The sequence below is a fragment of the Diabrotica virgifera genome, chromosome 8 (assembly GCF_917563875.1).
Source record: "Diabrotica virgifera virgifera chromosome 8, PGI_DIABVI_V3a".
NCBI lineage: Eukaryota > Metazoa > Arthropoda > Insecta > Coleoptera > Chrysomelidae > Diabrotica > Diabrotica virgifera.
The window spans coordinates 185,871,127-185,891,409 of NC_065450.1; the positions used below are offsets into that span (position 1 = coordinate 185,871,127).

General features: G+C 34.4%; 1 protein-coding gene across 1 annotated transcript in view; it reads left to right on the top strand.

Annotated features, from left to right (window-relative positions):
- The first annotated feature begins 16,926 nt into the window (after nt 1-16,926).
- Nucleotides 16,927-20,283, top strand: part of LOC126889413 (neuronal PAS domain-containing protein 2) — a 35,365-nt gene continuing 32,008 nt past the window's right edge. The window contains exon 1 of the mRNA XM_050657676.1: nt 16,927-17,346. Coding sequence (XP_050513633.1) covers nt 17,257-17,346 — 90 coding nt within the window. The 5' untranslated portion in view covers nt 16,927-17,256. The remainder of the gene's footprint in view (nt 17,347-20,283) is intronic.

The following is a 20,283-nucleotide window of genomic DNA, read 5'->3' on the forward strand; positions in this document are numbered from 1 at the left end:
ATGTAGACATTTTGAGTTCCAGTCCCGTGATGTTTATCCAGTTGATTGCCCCGAAATAAAAAGGAAGCCATGAAGCCCACCTCAGGTCGATGACCCTGCTTGTTTGTAGATGAACCCCCTTTCCGTGTAGTTTGTGACGTGTGATAAAGGATTTTGTTTAAATATGGTATGATATATTTTTTTAAATTTTGCAAGGATCCCAAATGGATAAATATTTTTGTTGGTAAAGAGTTTTGAAAAATAATAGTTGTTTGTGCTTTCATGATGCAACTTGTAAATTAAAATGACAGTGACTTTGACCTTTGACAGCTGCGTCAAAATTTTGTTTTGACATACACTGTCCAACAAGTTCTTTTGTCATTCTTTTGTTATGTTAAATTGAAGATTTTTTTTTGTAATGTAAAAGATTTGTAGATATTTTGTCCTGTAAAATCATTTCCTGTTAAAAGTTTTTTTGTTTGTTTAAAAAAAAAACCACCGTAAAGTTTTAAATAAATGTTTGTGAAAGTGTATCTATCATCTCATTTCTGTAGCCTTTGGAAAAATTTTAACAGAAAACTAATGCAACTGTATGAAAGTTTTAGTTCAGGAGAAAAGAAAGAATATGGCATAGAAGCCAATAATAAGGAAAGATGTTGTCCCAATGTAACCCCAAAGAGGAATCAATGATGATTGTCCCCCCGATTGGTACCCGTAAGTAAGAAAGTATCCAGTAAGTACCCATAGGTGAAATAGAGGATTTATTTCAAACGGCGTCCCTTTTTGTTAAATAGTAGAAAGATCCTCTAGTCAGAGTAAGTACCCTTATGTATTTAGTTATGGTAGTGTAGTCATCTTAACACCCCTTCACCCTCCCTAACGAATCTAAGACCTAGCTCCCGCACAACAAATGAGCTGCCGTCCCGCAACGAGGCTTTATGTGTCTGCTTCTTCTTCTTTAGCCCCATTCTTACCCCCCAGTATCTCTATAGATAGTCTTTCCTTGTTCCCATATGAGCAGACATGTTAAACGCCTCAATATTCATGTTGATTTTCCGTATTATAATAGTGAAAGTTATGTCGATTCACGAGTCCATTGTTATGGAAAGTAGACTCATCAGTGAACAAAATTTTATCAAAAAAATGTTGATCTGCTCCCGTTTTGTCTACAAACCATAAACAAAACTCCAACCTACGTTCAAAATCAGTTCCATACAAATGCTGATGCATTTGAATATGGTATGAGTGATATTTATATTTTTTAAGAATTCTGCGTATACTAGTATGGCTTACTTCAATCTCCCTGGCCATCGTCCTTGTACTTGTATTTGGATTTTCAATAACTGATTGAATAACTTCTAATTCGGTATTTTCATCTTCAGTTATGGTATTTATCAAATTTCGTTTAGTATACACTGCCAGTTTCACGAAACCTTGTTAAGACTCTTTCAAATATTTCTTTACGAGGATGACGTTTTAAGGGAAATCTCTCAGCATAGACTCTTGATGCTAACAAACTGTTTTGATCACATTCACCCAGTATACGCTGTGAGCTTCGCTGGTGTCGCTCCTAGCGGATTACTAATCAACTTTCACTGGTAATTTTTAAATTATTATCGCTTAATATTTACAACGCAAAAAAGTAATTAAATTATAATCGATTTTTTTAAGATTTTGCTAATCATTTTGACGTTCTATTGATAAAATATGAATTTCTTACTTCGGATACTTTCACAATTATCGTGTAGATGGCGGTAAGATTAATATATTAATTTATAATTAGATATTACGGAACATTAAGAAAACTTAAATTCAGTATTTAAAACGTAAGTATATTTAAGGTAAAAATATATAACACAGCTTTGACAAACTAATATTTTTTATAATTAATGTTTTTAATTTTAATTTTAAATTAATCACTTTGACATTTATGTCAAATTTCCAGTAATCGTTTACAGACTTGTCACTACTAGCGCTCGCGAATTTGTAAATATCCCTTCTACGTACGAGCTCACAGCGTATAGGGCTTTTCATCGATTGTCATTTGTTTCGAGCTTCTGTCATGTGTCACATAATATTAATATATCTACGTCATACGTCTTTAATTTGTATCATTGGTTATATCAATAACGTATGACGTAAATATATTAATATTATGTGACACATGCCAGAAGCTCGAAACAAATGACTGTGAATGAAAAGCCCTATAAAAATCATATTTACTCGGTCTTCAATTGAATAATCTGCCATTTCTATTAATTGAAAGCAATACAGTGAATAGTTTGACTATCAGTTTGACAGCTAGGCACCCTTTGTTTTTTCATGGCATTCTTTATAATGTATAATGAGCTATGTAATTAACGACATTTAATGTTCCAGGTAGCATAATGCAAATAGATCTGAAGATACTAGATATCAATATAAAATTTTATAATAGTTTTATTATAATAATTGTTACAGCATTCAAATATAGGGTATTTTGTTTAAGTTAGAACTTTATGTAAAAAAGTATAATTAATTAATTTCAAGAATAGTGCATTTTCAAAAAAATGCAAATAAATCGAAAATTATCAAAGATAGGTATAGGGATTGTTTAATAAAGTAATATTATTTTTTTGATTAGAATTCAAAATTAAAGTAAAATACAGGGTGTTCTATTTAAGTTAAGAAAGTAATTATACATAATATTGTACAGCATTGACACTTCAGATTGCGAACACTCTGTAGATTAGTTTCAAATGGTAATTATTCTGGTGTAAAGCATGGACAGTTGACAATTAACTGACAAAAAGACGTTAATTAAAATTCATGCGATAATGTGTAATTAATTAATTTCTCGAATAGTACATTTTCAGAAAAACTCAAATAAATCGAAGTCTGTCAAAAATAGGTATAGGGAATGTTGAATAAAACAACATTATTTTGTTCAGTACAATTCAAAAATTAAAGTGAAATATAGGTTGTTCCATTTAAAAATATATAACTTTATATCATTACGCTAAGTTGGGACACCCTGTATATATTTCACAAATTTTAATTTGTAGCCAGTAGTGACTTACGTATTCCTACGGAAGGAATTTTTAATATCTTTAGCCGTTTCCCCGGTAGGCTCTGTCCCGTTGAGCGTGGCTCACCCTGTATAGATAGAAAAGTAAGCCCAAGGTTTTGTTTATATTGTATTCCTATGAGAACTCGAGAATCTGGTCAAGTTTGGAGCACTGTAAAACTTAGATAAATAAACTAAATTAAACAACTTTATAGTAGATATTGTTCCTTGAAAAATCCTCTATAAAATCGCTATGATTATATTTTATTGTAAAATGAACGGAAAAAAAGTTATAACCTCCAAAAAGAAACTTCTTACAAAATTTTCTCTTATTTTTAAAAAAACAAAAAACTAAGTTTTCAATCTAATAGCACATAAAACAACATCCAAAAATGTCATTCTACATCCTACCAGACTGAAAACAATGGGAACCTTCTCTGGTAACACCTCCGAGGCTCCGAGACAATTTGCAAGCCATAACGGATGCTGAGACTAAGGAAGATTAGGGAATTTTACAATTTATAATTCACGTCCCATCTGCTCAGCGCGGTCAATACTCCTGATGAGAGACTAATAAGTTTCGAAGCCGGTAGAGGTGCTTGCTGCACTCTCTGATTGAACTGGAATGATGATGCGACTGTAGTTTCGTGTTGCAACGAAATTGAAAATGGTTATTCATTTTCTCTTATTTTTGTTTTTAACTTTTTTGTTGGCCACTTGACGATAAAATGTAATAAATATAAAATTGTAGAAAATTTAATTTGCTACATTTTATGTGTAATTAAATTTTCTGTATAGTTGCTAGTGTGTGTACCAATTTTCGGCTAAATGGATTCAAAAACAACCGAGAAAACCTGTTTTAAATTTTTTTTTGATAATACCTCCTCGTCGATAGCCTAAAAGAATTAAGTTTTCTGTTCGTTTGCCCCAACATTTTTGTCGGACAATTACATTTTTTGTTTAAGAATATAATTACTTGTAACTTACTACTTTTGTCGGAAAAATGGTTGTAAAGATAAGGGATTAACGAACCCAGAATAGTTTCAAAGTATAGTTTATTAATAAAAATTTAATTTTTTGTCCGACTTTGGATTTGCCCCAATATTTTTGTCGGACACTTAGATTTTTTTATTTAGAATATGACTACTTATAACCTGATACTTTTGTCGGAAATGTTTTTTTTTTAATTCGAGAAAAAAACTATAGAACGACGTTTGTCGTTGTTCAAGAAGTATGTACACAAATTATCAGATCACAATTTTTCTAATATTTTCCGTATTGTCGGAAAATTTTTTAAGAAAATTTTGGGTACAGCTCTTCGTCATACCCTTTTAAATGTTTTACTTAGTGTGTGTACCTATTTTCAGCTAAATGGATTCAAAAACAACCGAGAAAACCTGTTTTAAATTTTTTTTGATAATACCTCCTCGTCGATAGCCTAAAAGAATTAAGTTTTCTGTTCGTTTGCCCCAACATTTTTGTCGGACAATTACATTTTTTGTTTAAGAATATAATTACTTGTAACTTACTACTTTTGTCGGAAAAATGGTTGTAAAGATAAGGGATTAACGAACCCAGAATAGTTTCAAAGTATAGTTTATTAATAAAAATTTAATTTTTTGTCCGACTTTGGATTTGCCCCAATATTTTTGTCGGACACTTAGATTTTTTTATTTAGAATATGACTACTTATAACCTGATACTTTTGTCGGAAATGTTTTTTTTTTTAATTCGAGAAAAAAACTATAGAACGACGTTTGTCGTTGTTCAAGAAGTATGTACACAAATTATCAGATCACAATTTTTCTAATATTTTCCGTATTGTCGGAAAATTTTTTAAGAAAATTTTGGGTACAGCTCTTCGTCATACCCTTTTAAATGTTTTACTTAGTGTGTGTACCTATTTTCAGCTAAATGGATTCAAAAATAACCGAGAAAAACTGTTTTAAATTTTTTTTTGATAATACCTCCTCGTCGATAGCCTAAAAGAATTAAGTTTTCTGTTCGTTTGCCCCAACATTTTTGTCAGACAATTACATTTTTTGTTTAAGAATATAATTATTTGTAACTTACTACTTTTGTCGGAAAAATGGTTGTAAAGATAAGGGATGCACGAACCCAGCATATTGTCAAAGTATAGTTTATTAATAAAAATTAAATTTTTTGTCCGACTTTGGATTTGCCCCAATATTTTTGTCGGACACTTAGATTTTTTGATTTAGAATATAACTACTTATAACCTGATACTTTTGTCGGAAATGTTTTTTTTTTAATTTCAAAAAAAAACTATAGAACGACGTTTGTCGTTGTTCAAGGAGTATGTACACAAATTATCAGATCACAATTTTTCTAAAATTTTCCCTATTGTCGGAAAAATTTTTAAGAAAATTTTGGGTACAGCTCTTCGTAATACCTTTTTAAACGTTTTACTTAGCGTGTGTACCTATTTTCAGCTGAATGGATTCAAAAATAACCGAGAAAAACTGTTTTAAATTTTTTTTTGATAATACCTCCTCGTCGATAGCCTAAAAGAATTAAGTTTTCTGTTCGTTTGCCGCAACATTTTTGTCAGACAATTACATTTTTTGTTTAAGAATATAATTATTTGTAACTTACTACTTTTGTCGGAAAAATGGTTGTAAAGATAAGGGATGCACGAACCCAGCATATTGTCAAAGTATAGTTTATTAATAAAAATTAAATTTTTTGTCCGACTTTGGATTTGCCCCAATATTTTTGTCGGACACTTAGATTTTTTGATTTAGAATATAACTACTTATAACCTGATACTTTTGTCGGAAATGTTTTTTTTTAATTTCAAAAAAAAAACTATAGAACGACGTTTGTCGTTGTTCAAGGAGTATGTACACAAATTATCAGATCACAATTTTTCTAAAATTTTCCCTATTGTCGGAAAAATTTTTAAGAAAATTTTGGGTACAGCTCTTCGTAATACCTTTTTAAACGTTTTACTTAGCGTGTGTACCTATTTTCAGCTGAATGGATTCAAAAATAACCGAGAAAAACTGTTTTAAATTTTTTTTTGATAATACCTCCTCGTCGATAGCCTAAAAGAATTAAGTTTTCTGTTCGTTTGCCGCAACATTTTTGTCAGACAATTACATTTTTTGTTTAAGAATATAATTACTTGTAACTTACTACTTTTGTCGGAAAAATGGTTGTAAAGATAAGGGATGGACGAACCCAGCATAGTTTAAAAGTATAGTTTACCAATAAAAATTAAATTTTTTGTCCGACTGTCGATTTGCCCCAATATTTTTGTCCGACACTTTGATTTTTTGATTAAGAATATAATTACTTATAACCTACTAATCTTGTCGGAAAAATGGTAATAAATAAAAAAATTTCAGGAAATTGACATCTTCGGCGCATCCGACTGCTCATATGCCCCGTGAAAATTGTCCGACAAGGTTACCACATTATTGGAAAAAGGTTTTATGGTAGATTCAGTTAAAATTATTCCATTATAAAGTCACTGTACACTGAGGCGACGTGCAGCGTGACACACAATGGGGTCAACAGTGACGAATTTGACGTACTTACTGGAGTCAGACAGGGATGTGTGCTTTCTCCGTTTCTGTTTAACATAGCTCTGGACTATGTTCTCTCCAAACTAGACTTCGACACAAAAGGGATACAATGGACGTTAACCACACGCCTAAGTGATCTGGAATACGCCGACGATATCTGCCTGTTAGGACAAAGGTTCCAGGATGTGGCCTACCAATTGGAAACACTATCCACTGAGGCCAATAAAATAGGTTTAAAAATCAATATTGGTAAAACCAAGTCGATGAGAATAAATGCAAGGGACAACACGCTATTTAATATCGACAACAAGCAGATTGAAAATGTGGAGAACTTCACGTACCTTGGAAGTGTCATAACAGAAAGCGGAGGTACAGAAGACGATATTCGTATGAGGATACGAAAAGCTCAACAAGCTTTCAGCATGCTTAACCCTGTTTGGAGGTCTGGAGAATATACTACAAGGACAAAGATCCGAATATTCCAGTCAAATGTTATGTCTGTTCTACTCTATGGATGTGAAACCTGGAAAGTGACAAAATACCTTACAGACAAATTGCAGGTCTTTGTTAACAAATGTCTACGAAGAATTGTTCGTATTTTCTGGCCAAACACCATCAGAAACGAAGATCTGCTACACCTGACCCAACAAAAGAGGGTAGAAAATGAAATCAAATACAGAAAGTGGGGGTGGATAGGTCACACACTCAGAAAAGATAGTTCCAGTATTGCAAAAAATGCCCTAGAGTGGAATCCCCAAGGAAAGAGAAAAAGAGGTCGCCCAGCACAAACTTGGAGAAGATCCATCATGGACGAGATAAGAAGTCAAGGAAAGTCTTGGAATGAGGTGAAGGCCCTAGCGCAAAATAGAACCCGATGGCGCGTTTTCACTGAAGCTCTATGCTCCACTTAGGAGTTCAAGAACATTATATATATATACAGTTAAAATTATCCATGTGGTAATAAATTTATTTTTTTCATAAATTTGACATATTTAGCGTGTCCGACGCGTCATATGCCCCAATATTTTTGTCCGACAAAATTGTTTTCGCTGTTTGTATGATAAAAACCATTGATTAAAATAAAATGACCGATGTGGTTATAAATTTTTTTCTTGCATAAAATTGACAACTTCGTCACCGCTTGACAGACAAACGCCCCACTACCATAATGCGCTAAGCTCCAAATTTGTCCGACTCCACCCAAATAACAAGTACAAAAAGTTTCAACGGTGTGGTCATAAATAAAAAATTTTATATGTGGGCCGAAGGCCTAATATTGCCCGGTCTAAGAAAACATTTATCCACCATATAATCTGATGAACTTACTAGCTTTGAACAAACCGTCAATCTTTAGCCAAGCCGCACACCAAAGAAACATGAAACGAAAAACATGAAACGAAAAACATGTTTCATGAAACTAAAACACTGCTAAACAAATCTCAAAGTCCGCCTACCAATGAAACGAGTGCGATTCATGCTCATGACACATTTTTATTTTCGGAGAGTTTCATAAATGGCCGGACGTATATTTGTTTAGCAGTGGTTTATTTCCATGAAACGTAATTTACGTTTCATGTTTCTTTGATGTGCGGTCGGGCTTAGGATTCTGTTAAATTATGTTAAGTCGTGTAAATTGAAACTTTAAATTATAAAATTAGTCGTGTAAATTAATAATACCCCGTATCCCTACTTAGTACGTGGTTAGTCACCCTGGACAATCTGGGTGCGAAAAGTTTTTTTTTCCCTTACCTACCCTGGATTGTTTTTGTAATGGATTCTTCTGAGATGGATTCGTGTTGCTATGTTTTAAAAAGTGAAAATTTAAAATTATATCTTTCGATAAGTATTTCTTTGTTGATATTCTGACACATTTAAATATGTTTCCTTTTATAAAATATACATTTATATAATCAATAAATATTAAATGTAATTTCCGCACCATCTTCTAGCTGGAAATTAATATTTCGTAAGACAAACAACCGTTTAGTCCTGTCGCCAGGGGGGGTACAACGGCCTCGTTAATTCAGATGGACTTACCCAAATTTTTTTTATGTATTTTGACCCGTAGAACACGAATTTTTTGGGTAACAGTTGATCCGGATGTCGATAAGATTGTTATAGACCAAGAACTTGAGGAATCAAATAACAGCGATTTTTGGCAAAACAAAACAATATTTTGTATTTTTTGGGTCATTTTAAGCAAAAAATATTTCTACAAGTTTTTTAGTAGGATGCACAGTTTTCGAGATAAACGCGGTTGAACTTTCAAAAAATCGAAAAACTGCAATTTTTAAACCCGAATAACTTTTGATTAAAAAATAAAATAGCAATTCTGCTTAGCGCCTTTGAAAGTTCAAGTCAAATTATGTCGGTTTTGATTATTTGCATTGCTAAAAATTTATTGTGTTATTGCTAAACAAAGCTACAAACAACTAGTGCGTGAGTGATGTTTCTATGATTTCTCATTTAAAATCGAACGAGTAGGTAGAATAGGTACTAGTGCAATCAAGACTATTTCTACGTTACATGCGTTAAAACGCATGTAAAAGCACGGGAAACCCTACGTGTTTATAGCTTTGTTAAACAATAAAAAAATAAATTTTTACCAATGCAAATAATCAAAACCGATATAATTTGACTTAAACTTTCAAATGCGGTAAGCAGACTTGCTATTTTATTTTTTAATCAAAAGTTATTCGGGTTCAAAAATTGCAATTTTTCGATTTTTTTAAAGTTCAACCGCGTTTATCTCGAAAACTGTGCATCCTACGAAAAAACTTGTAGAAATATTTTTTACTTAAAATGGCCCAAAAAATACAAAATATTGTTTTGTTTTGCCAAAAATCGCTGTTATTTGATTCCTCAAGTTCTTGGTCTATAACAATCTTATCGACATCCGGATCAACTGTTACCCAAAAAATTCGTGTTCTACGGGTCAAAATACATAAAAAAAACTTGAGTAAGTCCATCTGAATTAACGAGGCCGTTGTACCCCCCCTGGCGACAGGACTAGTTGAAATAATTAACATACCAATGCATATCAATGAACTGATATGCCAATATAAAGATATTAACAATAAATATGTACAATTAATATTCCTCTGGTAAGAGCTATATAAAAAAATTCCAGTCCCAATTAAGCGTCCCGATGTATTTTTGGGCACGTTTTTTGACAGATGCGTCTACGAGCCAATGATACACGGTTGAACGTCAGTAATTGGTCGAAATTTATTCAAACTGAAAGTGTCTCTGTCTATATTTTGCGGTGCACCTGATATGTCAATTTTTTGCGAGATTATAATCTTATCGAATATTAATATCTGGTTAGTAGTCGAAGGAGACACGTATCATTTTTTAAATTATGTATCTGGACTGGTGTTTATTAGTCGATTTCAATTATATAAAAGGAAACTGTTGTATCAAGCGTTAATAACATGAAGTCTACATATGTTGATACGAATGTTTAGATACAGGAAACTTGTAGAGCATGTGTTCGGACTTTGTAAAAGCTAACAGGTAATATTTTCAGTTAAAGTGTTCAAACAACTCACCGTTCGGGCTAACCAATTCGTCTCTTACTGGAGAGTACAGTAAAATGAAAAATAGATAATTGCATTTCAGTTAATAGATTCGAACCTCATATCAAGTCGTCATCAGGACTATCAGGAGACACTGATGATTAGTGTCCCAAAGCGTTTCGACTCATATCAAGTCGTCATCAGGAGACACTGATCATCAGTGTCTCCTCTATAGATAACGTAGATCCATCGACCGACTATCCAGTGTTAAATAAATTTTAATCAAAGCATAGGTAGGGATAGATGATACATAACATAGACATCTATAATATGTTCGTCAATATTGTTCTGAAGCTATTTCTTGTATCATCTTGTGTCATGTTTTACTATTTTAATTGGGAATAAGCCATAATTTTACTTTAAAATAAGTTTTTTTTGATGTTTCGGTTTCCGAATTGGACAAAGTGGAAAACAATTATTAGATGAAGTGGAAGAAGATGTCTCCACTCCTGAAATTGAAAACAATTTCACATATAACAAAAAAAAGACCAAACAACCAACGACCGTCCAGAATCTAAAAACTCAGAAGTCTATATTAAAAAAACGTATTTCTAAATACAAAAGATTTAAAAATATCTTTGATTGTACATGTTAAACCTTATTTTATAGGTACAAAATTTTGACCAACAAATTGTAATTTGTTTCTTTTTTCAAATTTTGAAAATGATCTAACTTGTGTATTATAACCGTGTTTTTCGTATAAATATCCAATTTATAACAGAAACATTTTACCTAAAACCTCATAACATAACCTAGCTTATACTTCATTACCTTCTCTTAATCGGGATCTGAACTATTAAACTTGTTGCTCCAATTTTTATGAAAAGCCGTAATGCAAATATTTTCTTATTAGATTGTAGTGCACGAACGTTACCTATGAAAATTGCTGCCATTTCTTCATGCTAATTAAAAATTAATGACTAATTAAAAAATCCATTTAGGAGTATACTTGTTGATCTACTGTTGCAGAGTCGGATTTAAGTATATGGAAGTGAACATACTAAAATAGACTTATGATATATCTTCTCAATCAATATAGGGATACTAATCATTACTAGATGTTACTATAAATTGTTATAACTACACGAATATATTGATAATACAAGTCAAAGCTTTCAACTTACTAAAATATTTAAAATAATATCAAATTGAAAACTTATTGGACCATTTTCCTGGTAACACCTCCACGGCTTCTAAAAATTGCAAGCCAGATGGATGCTGAAGCAAGGAAGACACGAGGGAATTCTACAATTTACAATTCACAACCCTGTCTGTTCAGAGTGGTAAATTCCAACGGAAATTGAACCTATCTTACTCAATAGGAGTAATACTAATAGAAAATAAAAATGTATACCATTACTTCTTCGCTTCAGCATCCACCTGGCTTGCAATTTTTAGAAGCCGTGGAAGTGTTACCAGGAAGATGGTGCAATAAGTTTTCAATTTGATATTATTTTAAATATTTTTAAATATTTTATTAGGTTGAAAGCTTTGCCTTATATCTAGCAGATGCCGCTAGGCACCTACTAGCATCAGGTTATTTGCAATGCGGGAACTAATAGACTGCGTAATTTAAACTTGGTTCAGTGATAGCAACCTATGAATTCTCTGATGGGCCTTTAATAAGAGGCGAAATCGTCGATAAGAGTGCTGGTTGCGCTCTCTGAACTAAGTAAAAATTACGACAGTTTGGCATTTTTATTTTCTATTAGTCATCATCATTCTCTTTGCCTTATCCCTATGCGGGGTCGGCTTCCCTAATTGCCTTTCTCCACACAATTCTATCTTGGGTCAATGTTAATTCCCTTTACCAACATGTCCTGCCTTATCGTCTCCCCCCAGGTCTTCTTTGGCCTTCCTCTCCTACTCCTTCCAGGAATCTGCACTTCAGCTACTCTTCGTATTGGATGATTAACGTCTCGACGTTGAACATGACCAAACCATCTTAATCTATGCTCTCTCATTTTGGCATCAATTGGTGCCACACCTAGACTTCCCCTAATATACTCATTTCTAATTTTATCCTTCTTTGTCACTCCACTCATCCATCTAAGCATTCTCATTTCCGCCACATGCATTCGTTGTTCCTCTTTCTTTTTCACTGCCCAACATTCAGTTCCGTACATCATAGCCGGTCTTATGGCTGTTTTATAGAATTTTTCCTTTATGGAATTTTTCTGAAATAAAACACACCACTCGCTTCTTTCCACTTCATCCATCCAGCCCTAGTTCTACTGCATGCATCTCCATCTATTTCTCCATCACTCTGTAATACCGATCCTAGGTACTTAAAACTATTGCTTTTCACAATCATTTCACCATCCAAAGATACTATTTTATTTGTAGTAGCTCCATCTTTAAATGAACATTCCAAATACTCTGTTTTTGTCCTACTAAGTTTTAAACCTTTTTCCTCCAGAGCTTGTCTCCACTGTTCCAGTTTTTGTTCCAATTCTCTTTCACTATTTCCTACTAACACGACATCATCAGCATACATTAAGCACCATGGAATGTTACCCTGTAGTTTCGCTGTTATCTGGTCCAAAACTAATGAGAATAAATACGGACTAAGCACAGAGCCTTGGTGCAATCCTACTTTCACATGAAATTTATCAGTCTCTCCCACACCTGTCCTAACACTAGTCGTTACTCCCTCATACATATCCTTCACAATCTTTACATATTCACCAGGGACTCCTTTATTATTGAGTGCCCACCACAGAATCTCTCGAGGAACTCTATCATATGCTTTCTCAAGATCAATGAATACCATATGAGCGTTTGTTTCTTTACTCCTGTATTTTTCCATCAACTGCCTTATAATGAAAATTGCATCTGTTGTTGATCTACCCTGCATAAAGCCAAATTGATTCTCGGATATTTCGGTCTCTTCACGTATCCGTCTATCAATTACTCTTTCCCATATTTTCATGGTGTGGCTAAGTAGTTTTATAGCCCTATAGTTTGTACATTGTTGTATATCTCCCTTGTTTTTGTAAACAGGTACCAGTTTACTACTTCTCCATTCGTCTGGCATTTGTCCAACTTCCATAATTCTATTAAATAGACCTGCTAGCCACCTTGTTCCTGTCTCTCCCAATGCTCTCCATACTTCCCCAGGAATATCATCTGGTCCTACCGCTTTTCCTTTCTTTATTTTTTGAAGCGCTTGAGCCACTTCCTCGTTGGTTATTTTGGTGACCATTGCTGCTACTGTCTCCGTTGACTCTACAGGCTGTCTGTCAAATTCTTCATTTAATAAGCTGTCAAAATACTTTCTCCATCTCTTTTTGACATCCCTTTCGTGAACTAGTATTTTATTATTTTCATCTCGGATACATCTAATCTGATTAAAATCTTTTGCTTTCTTTGCTCTCTGTTTGGCTATTTTATATATCTTCGTTTCGCCTTCCCTGGTATCAAGTTGATCGTATAGGTTTGAATACGCTTCTGCTTTGGCTTTTGCTACTGCTACTTTCGCTTCCTTTTTCGCTACCATATAGTTTTGAAGATCTGTGTCGGATCTGGTTTCTTGCCACTTTTTATATAATTTTCTCTTCTCTTTTATTTTTCCTTGTACTTCGTTTGACCACCACCAAGTCTCTTTATCCTCAAACTTTTTTCCTGACGTTTTCCCAAGTATTTCAATAGCAGTCCCTCTAATACTACTGGCCATTTTTCCCCAAATTGTATTAGGGCTTCCTTTCATGTTACAACATATTTTTTCTACTATTCTTCTCCTGAATAGACCTTCTTTCTCATCTTTCAGCAGCCACCACTGGATTTTTTGTGGTCCTCTCCGATATTTTTGTTTAATTTCGCTTTTTACTTCGATGTCCAGAACAAGCAGCTTATGTTGATGGCTTACTGTCTCACTAGCTATTACCTTGCAGTCCTTGCATTCACGTATGTCTTCTTTCCTTATCATGAAGTAGTCTATTTGGGATTGATGTTGTCCACTTTTGTAGGTAATAAGTTGAGTTTCGCTCTTTTTAAAGAATGTGTTAACAATCGCCATATCCAATGCTGTTGCCAATTCAAGCATGTCATCTCCAGCTTCATTTCTAGTTCCAAAGCCTAATCCCCCATGTATTGTTTCATATCCTGTCTTGGCTTGGCCCACATGTGCATTGAAATCACCTCCTATTATAACTTTCTCCTCGGCTGGAATATCACTCAGTACGTCTCCTAATTGATCATAGAAAGCTCTTCTTTCATTCTCACCCAGACCTGTTTGGGGAGCATACACACACACAACATTCAATACCTCTTTATCAATTACAAATTTCACTGACATCATTCTATCACTCATTCTTACAACTTCTACTACGTTATCTTTCATTTCACTCTCAGCAATTATACCAACTCCATTTCTAGTGTTACTACTCCCTACATACCACAATTTGTATCCTTCACCTAGTTCTTTCGCCCTTTGTCCTTTCCACCTAGTTTCTTGAATACAAGCAATTTGAACTCTTCTTCGTTTGAGCGCATCCACTAACTCCAGACTCTTACCTGTAATACTACCAAGATTCCACGACCCTATCCTGATTTTTCTAACCTGCAATGGTGTTCCCCCTGAGATAGTCCTCACCCGGAAATCCGAACGGAGGCTCATTTTACTTCCGGCACATTTTACCTCAGGAGATGCCATCATTTCAGTGTAAGTTTTTTATATCATTGGAGAAGGTCTTTTCATTATTATGGCCTGAAAAGATTTTGTTTGGATATTTGATGCCTGAATGCCTTTTCTATCAGCACCATACCTTGCCCTGCACGTTTAGCCAATACACCACCAATGCAACCAAAGTGCAGTATTACCCCACACCCGCCTGCATTTTTCTGTATAGGCCAGGATCCCTACTGTAAGGACTGCCCTATAAGCTAATGTATTGTTGCCCGTATCCCGCCACTAGGAGGCACGTACTTTGTTCGGGATACAGAACATACATATTTTATTTTCTATTAGTATTACTCCTATTGAGTAGCATAGGTCCATTTTCCGTTGGAATTTATCACGCTGAACAGAGGGGGTTATGAATTGCAAATTGTAGAATGCCCTCGTGTCTTCTTTGCTTCAGAATCCATCTGGCTTACAATTTTTAGAAGCTGTGGAGGTGTTATCAGGAAATTGGTCCAATGAGTTTTCAATTTAATATTATTGAAGTTATTCTTCGGCGCGATTGAGAGTAAAATTTCATAATACTGCGCGCATGCGCACACAGACAGTATGGCGTTTAGTTACTAAATCTTTCTAGTTGTGTATAAATATATCAGTGCAAGAAAAGGTGTGAAAAGAATATATTAGTGTTTTTAGTAAATATATTTACTATAATTTTTGTGTCTTTGGATTCGGCTTTCTCAGGAATAAGATGAGTATTATTAAAACATTTTATTGTATATTTATTATACCTTGTATGTTTGTTACCGTGAATTGTCATTAGGTACGTCCAAACCGATATCGACACATTTCGTAGCGAATTTGTTATAGCATTCGGCCAGAGATCGAGAGGTCTTGAGTTCGAATCCGGAGCAATCCTATACTTTTTTTTATTTTTTTGAAAGCGGTAAGCACAAAATTAGTTTGGTGTTTAAAAAAAAATTAAAACAAACTGTTTAAAGTATATTTATTTTTAAGAAATCATATAATAGAAGTATAACTTCTTACGTGCGTACAAAGTACACACACATTCTTTTTTTAAATATTTTTAAATATTTTATTAGGTTGAAAGCGTTGACTTGTATCTATACTAGCAGATTCCGCTAGGCACCGACTACCATTACGTTAGTTGCAATGCGGGGACTAATAGATTGGGTAAATTAAACTTGGTTCAAAGATAGCAACCTATTAGGCCTGGATCCCGCGTACTAAAAAAAAGCGTTTATTAATAGCAAGCAGAAAAATTGTTAATAGCTTAACCGTGTCTAGTAAGACAAACTTTAATGTACGGGAACACTGGAACAGGGGAAGTTTTAATTGTGGAACAGGTTAAAAATTTGAAACGTCAGACTACGAAAATGTCCCCTGTATTTCGTCGGACAGAACTTCCACTTGATTTTTTACCCTTTCATTAAACCCTTATGTAAAAATCAGACTGCTGTTTATCACCTGTCATAATTCCTGTCATTTTACATGTTCTACGTGTCGGACTTATTAAAATGTCCAGTTGGTGATAAATATCAGTCTGATTTTTGCATGAGAGTTTATTGAAAGGGTAACAAATCACTTGGAAGTTCTGTCCGACAAAATACATGGGACATTTTCAGAGTCTGACGTTCCAAATTTTTAACCTGTTCCACAATTAAGACTTCTCCTGTTCCAGTGTTCCCATACATCAAAGTTTGTCCGACGGGACACCGTTATTACCTCCGAGGCTTCTAAAGCACTCTTGCACTTCTTGCAGCACTCTCTGATTGAACTAGAATATGATGAGGTTATAGTTTCGTGTTGCAACGAAATTGAAAATGGTTATTCATTTTTACTTTACATGTTTACTTTAATTGGAGTACGAAGGGAACCATTCTCGTAGTAACTTTACCGTGCTGAGCAGATGGGACGTGAATTATAGATTGTAAAATTCCCTCATCTTCCTTAGTCACATCATCTGTTATGGCTTGCAAATTTAAGAAGCCTCGGAGGTGTAACTAGATAAGGTTCCCATTGTTTTCAATCTGGTAGGATGTAGAGCAATATTTTTAGTGTTGTTTTATGTGCTATTAGATTGAAAACTTAGTCTTTTGCTAGCAGTTGCCGCTATTTCGTTCGTTGCAATTCGTAACTGCACGCCGGGTTTGTCCTGCTTGGGTCAGATAGAGCAGCATATGTGCCTCCTGATGAGAGTCTAATAAGTTTCGAAACCGGTAGAGGTGCTTGCAGCGCTCTCTTATTGAACTAGAATATCATGCGGCTGTAGTTTCGTGTTACAACGAAATTGAAAATGGTTATTCATTTTTATATTAAAGTTTCGTTAATAGAGGATAGTTTACTAAGCTAATTTAAAATGCCATCATTTTTCAAAAATGAAGTTGTACGTTTACGTTTCACATATTGCTACAATATCAATAAATGATTTATAATTGAGGATATTTTGTTTCAGTGGTCATGCACAAAGATAAAGATGACGGTCTTCATCGCCAAAGGGATCTCACAGCCTTTGACCACACTCCCCTAGATGGAGAAATGTTTCTTCAGGTAAGATTATTTCCAAGTTCATATTTTTAAATCCCTTAACGATTTAACCCGAGATATCTCGTGGCACAACTACTGTTTCCAAATTAATGAACCCGAGATATTTCGTTCTGTGCTGCTTATTAAGAATTTAAACGGTTTCTCTCGTATTTTTTAATCTGCGTTTTCGAAGTTTGAATATACATATTTATAGATTGGTACTCATTACAGGTTACAGCATATCTCTAGGATGGTTGAAAAGTACGATTTGTCTGATGAATGATCTCAGTAGTGTATGAGCAACGCTTGGAGTGAGTAGTTGTTTGTCTGTCAAATTCTCACTGAAAATGAATTTTAGTGAAGATTCGAAGGTCAGTAGAGAGAGATGTAACGGTTGATGAAAGCTGGCTCCGTTACAAAGGTAGACCTGGTTCAATACATCCCGAATAGAAAAAAGGACAGTTTAGCATAAGGAATGACATGTTGTGTTAGTCGTCCACCGGATATCATCATTCAATCTTCGCTTGTCCACTGCTGTACATAGATCTCTCTCATAATTTTCCATCTATTTCGACCTTGTGCCTCTTGCATCCAATTCCTATGACAACGTGTTAGATCATCAGTCCAACGTGTTAGTGGGCGACCTCTGCTTCGGTAGGCATCATCTCTTGGTCTCTATTCCAGTATCCGCTTTGTCCATCTGTTATCTGTCATTCGAGCCACGTGACCTGTCCAGTTCCATTTCATTGTTGCTATTCTCTTTACTGCGAATTATGAAAGTTCTTGGGAAAAACACTTTTTAAAAAGTCAACTTCACAATTAAAACTTGTAACAAAGATTTTGGTTACAACTCAATAATTTAAAATCAGACTTTAACATTTAAATCAGACCTTTATTTAGAGATTTTAATCAGACTTTTATTTAGAGATTTTAATCAGACTAAAAAATATTGATTTTTACATGGCCTTTTATAATTTTTCTTATTGCTGAATTGCTGTTTCAATACGTCGCAATTAATTCCAGAATCCTCAACGCTGCGACGCGGCGGTAGCCTCGTGTTGATTGATTCCACGTGGTAGAATATACTGGATGGTAGCGGTCGTTGTACTATAACTTGCGTAAGCCACTCCTGATTTTTTTCTTAGCTGGCTGTTTGGGATCTTGTCTCGTAGTGAAACGCCAAACATAGTACGCTCCATCGCCCTTTGAGATACACGGAGCTTGCACTGTTCTCCTTCTCATGGTTTATTATCGTACATAATTATCTTAAAAATTTTGACAAAAAAAAGATATGTGGCAAATGGACTTGCATCCAAGCCAAAAACAGACAAACACACACACACACACACACTACTCCTTGTCATGGTCAACGTTTCTGCTCTGTAAGTGAATACTGCCAAAGCAGACAAGGCATATTGGTTGGTATGTCAGACTATTTGAAAATATGGTTCAGCTTGCCGAATGCTTCCCAAGTCGTAGGTATTTGTAGCCCATTACTGGTCTATGGATCTTGTTCGTATGCAATATCTTCGCCGACTACAAAATTTGTCATCATCTGGGTTTTAGATATATTTATTTTCAATCCCCCTTCTAGCGAGGAAAGGTAGAGCTGCTTTAAAAGTTCTTTGGCCTCATTTATCCTGCCAGCTATTAATACAATATCATCTGCAAACCCCAGATAGTTAAGCTTTTCTCCGTTTATGTTTATGCCCTTGTCGGTCAGTTTTGCCCTTTTACATGATATAAACTTACGTGCATAGAAATCGGCCCACCTAAAAATTTGGTCATTTTTGAAGTCTCGTATTTCCTAAACCTGTTGGCCGATTTAAATGATTTTTTTAATATGTTATAGCCTTATTCTTCAACAATATTGCTGTAATAATATTATTGCTAAATAGGTAAGTGTTATTTTATACCGGGTGTAACAATGATAGTGTGTTTTTTCCTCAAAGTTCGGAACACCGTGTGGAATATTTTAGCGTAAATAAAATATTGAAATTAAAACTCAACTGTAGCCTTAGGCTTTCTTAACATTTTGCTATTTGATTCATTCGCTTATGTTGGATAATAAAAAAGTTAGGTATTTTAACAACTAGCAACGTTCTTCATCAATACAGGGTGTTTCAAAATAAGTGCGACAAACTTTAAGGGGAAATTTTGCATGAAAAATAATGTCCGCAAATGCTTCGTTTTTGAGATACGGGATGTTGAATTTTTTTTACAAACTGACGATTTGTTTACTGCTCTAAAACCGGTTGAGATATGCAAATGAAATTTAGTGGGTTTTAAGAGGTAGTTATGGCGCATATTTGACATACAATTAAGAATTTTATATTCACCACTGGCGTGCATACGGGTCATATTACCCGGTTATTATTACCCGTATGCACGCCAATGGTGAATATACAATTCTTAACTGTATGCCAAAAAATGCGCAATAATTACCTATTAAAACCTACCCAATTTCATTTGTATATCTCGTGCGGTTTTAGAGCAATAAATAAATCGTCAGATTGTACGAACAAATTCAACATCCCGTATTTCTGAAACGAAGCATTTGCGAACATATGATTATAAACCTAACAATCATTATTTTTTCATGCAGAATTACCCCTTAAAGTTTGTCGCACTTATTTAGAAACACCCTGTATTGATGAAGAACGTTGCTAGTTGTTAAAATACCGAACTTTTTTATCCAACATAAGCGAATTTATCAAAAAGAAAAATATTAAGAAAGCCTAAGGCTACAGTACAGTGGCGTGCGGTGACTTTTTCTAAAGGGGAAGCGATTCAATAAGGATATAAAAATATTTTCTTAAGGGTCGAGGGTCGAGCCACTTCCCACCTGATAACACTCTGGCTCTCTATCAGCAAAGTGCTTATGTGAGACGTCCTGGGTATAAGGAGTCACACACTAAATCCTACCCCGATCAATGCGTGAGGCACTCTATTGCCGCTATT